The following is a 2,716-nucleotide window of genomic DNA, read 5'->3' on the forward strand; positions in this document are numbered from 1 at the left end:
ATATATATATATATATATATACAAAATCGAGCACACGTACGCAAGGTGTGTGTGTTGTTAGTTTGTGCGTCGGCTGCGTTTTAGGCGTACGGTGTTAAAAAAACCTGAAAGTAAGTCATAGGCAGCGAGACAACTCACATCAGATCCCTGGTCGGAGCGACCAACATCAATATTTCGTCATTGTTGTAACTTTTCAATGCCGCATACCGAACAAAACCCGCTGCAAACTATACCGCCGACTATACTAAGTGGTCTAAAAACCATCTGGCATGTCCCAGCGTTTCATGTCACGGAAAGAATCAAATATGAACTGGAAGCAGCTCGAGATATATAAACAAAATTGAACACACATATACAAGGTGTGCGTGTTGTTAGTTCGTGGGTCGGCTGTGTTTTAGGTGCAATAAGGCGAAAAGATTTTCAGGCGATCAATATTTAAGTATAAATATATAGATATTTATACATTAATAGATCAAACTTACACAGAGTACAAACGACAAAGAAAATTAAAGGGGAAGTAGTAAGGTCCAACAGCTGCTTCTGGAGTCTCGGAGGTCCATCGTAGTATTGGTAAGAATATAGATATATTACATTTACACAGACGTAAATACACATAAGCATATATGCACATATGTAGCTGTGTACTTTGTATATATGCTTGGGAGTACAGGTAATAAAATATTTTCTAAATTAGATTTCTTTGTAGAGCTTTCTCTCTTCCTCCATCTCTTCCATTTTGTATCTTACTCTGAACCTTATTGTAGCACAGGAATAATAAAAGAAAGCAATTTTCTTTTACAGGTATCCTGTTGAAATTACCGATATGGAACGAGCCCGATGCCGATAACTTGTTCGACGACAAGCAAAGCTGGTGCCTTACAGAGGAAAATGACCGGACTCTTGACAAGTCAATAAAAGCAGAAACATCAACATTTACATCAACCGAGTTATTTATAATAAATAATCAATAAGCTACATACGAAGTGGTAATTCATTTGTCGTTACAACGAATATCAGCCCCTCGTGGAAATTAAATGGATCTGACTTTGTAACTAGTTCCTCATATTATTCTACCTCTGATATCCTTGAGAAAGAATCACATACGCTTCATATTTCCCATCTTAGCTCTCTTTTGAAGTTAAAAGAAGTTAATTATGCATTAATTAATATTGCTGAGTATAAATAGTCAAAAAATAAGAGCAGATATTTATTGATCATCTTGCAGATTAGTCCTACTCATTTTGTCGTTTTGTCGGGGTAAGTAGGTCATGCCTAAGACCCATTATTACGTTTTGATATACGTCATGCCAAAAGTGGTCCCGACATTATAACTTGCGGAAAACATTTGATTCTTTTCCGTCCTGAAAAGTACAATAAAACACAGTTAGTATCAATATTTTTCGCGTGATTCGTCAGGTCCTAATTTGTCGGACAAATTTAAGGATTAGAGTTTAGAAAAAAAAGAAGAAAGCAGTTGAAGTAGGCTATCCTCTGACAGTTAAGTCGTTACTAATCTCGTGTATAGATCTGCATACATATATGAATGTATGTATGCGTATATGTATACATGTGTGTAAATAGCGAAGGAATAAATATAGATATTTGTTGTTGTTATTCTTGCTGTTGGTTTATCCGAGATCCTCCTTTTTACCACTTATCCGGGCTGTGTCTGTGACTATTGCGTCTGTGTTCGCGTAACGCAAAGTCTCAGTAACCTCAACATTAAAATCTGAGTAAAATATTGAATTTCGGTACTGAAAAGCGCAATTCAACACAAATGCAATCGTTTACTATTCGCGAGTTGAGAAGTTATTATAAATACTAGCGATAAATAAGGAAATTTCTTATAGGTGCTCAGTGAAGGTTATGCTTATTTAGAGGCCATTTAATTTAATCGGTAGCGCATTTACTAAGCAAGCGATTGATGCGTGGTGCTTCTCCCATAAGCGCATGGTACATAAAACTACAGACATAAATCGCACTGCGACATCAAGTAACTAAAAAAGACACTGAAACTCTTCATGTTGTGGCAGCGAGATTTGGTTGGTATGCGGTCACCGGACGACTGCAACTGAGGAAGTCTAGAAGGCTGAAATCACCTGATCTGACAGTTCCGATGCCGATAACAGACGACTCTAGTCAGCTACGATTTACGCCTATGCATTTATACACTATGCACCAATATAACATGGTCAATAACTCAGTAATCGACATTCTAAAAAGACATTCACTTCAAATTGGATATAAAGATTACATTTTAGTTCTAATACTGTTTCCATCTCTAATAATTATTATTTGAAAATGCTTTTTTACTATTAGGCACAAGGCCCTTAATTTGGGGAGGAGGTAATACCAATTATATCAACCCTGGTACTCTATTTTGTTTACTTGGATAGCTGAAAGGCAAATTTTGAGTCGGCGACCTTTGAACTCAGAACTTAGAAGAAATTTAAATAATTACCGTAAATCATTTTGTAAATCATAGTTTAACAACCCACCAATCAATCGACCCTTTTGACTATTTAATAATGGTCTCAAACTTGTGAAACTATCTTTAAGTAGGAAAATAACAATCGACTAAATCTCTCCTGTTAAATTTGCTCTCCTTGACAAAAAGGACAGCAGTTGTAGTGGGGAGGTTAGTCAATATGAACCCACTAATTTTTAATAGTACTGTATTTTATAGACCATAAAAGGATGGAAAGTACACAATTCA

The 2,716-nt window shown here is 36.0% G+C and overlaps 1 protein-coding gene across 1 annotated transcript in view; it reads left to right on the plus strand.

Moving 5' to 3' along the window:
* LOC106882794 (ammonium transporter Rh type A) overlaps positions 1-1,610 on the plus strand; it is a 33,896-nt gene extending 32,286 nt beyond the window's left edge. Inside the window, exon 9 of the mRNA XM_014933576.2 lies at positions 802-1,610. Coding sequence (XP_014789062.1) covers positions 802-971 — 170 coding nt within the window. The 3' untranslated portion in view covers positions 972-1,610. The remainder of the gene's footprint in view (positions 1-801) is intronic.
* The last annotated feature ends 1,106 nt before the right edge of the window (positions 1,611-2,716 follow it).

This window comes from Octopus bimaculoides, chromosome 20 (genome assembly GCF_001194135.2).
Source record: "Octopus bimaculoides isolate UCB-OBI-ISO-001 chromosome 20, ASM119413v2, whole genome shotgun sequence".
Lineage (NCBI taxonomy): Eukaryota > Metazoa > Mollusca > Cephalopoda > Octopoda > Octopodidae > Octopus > Octopus bimaculoides.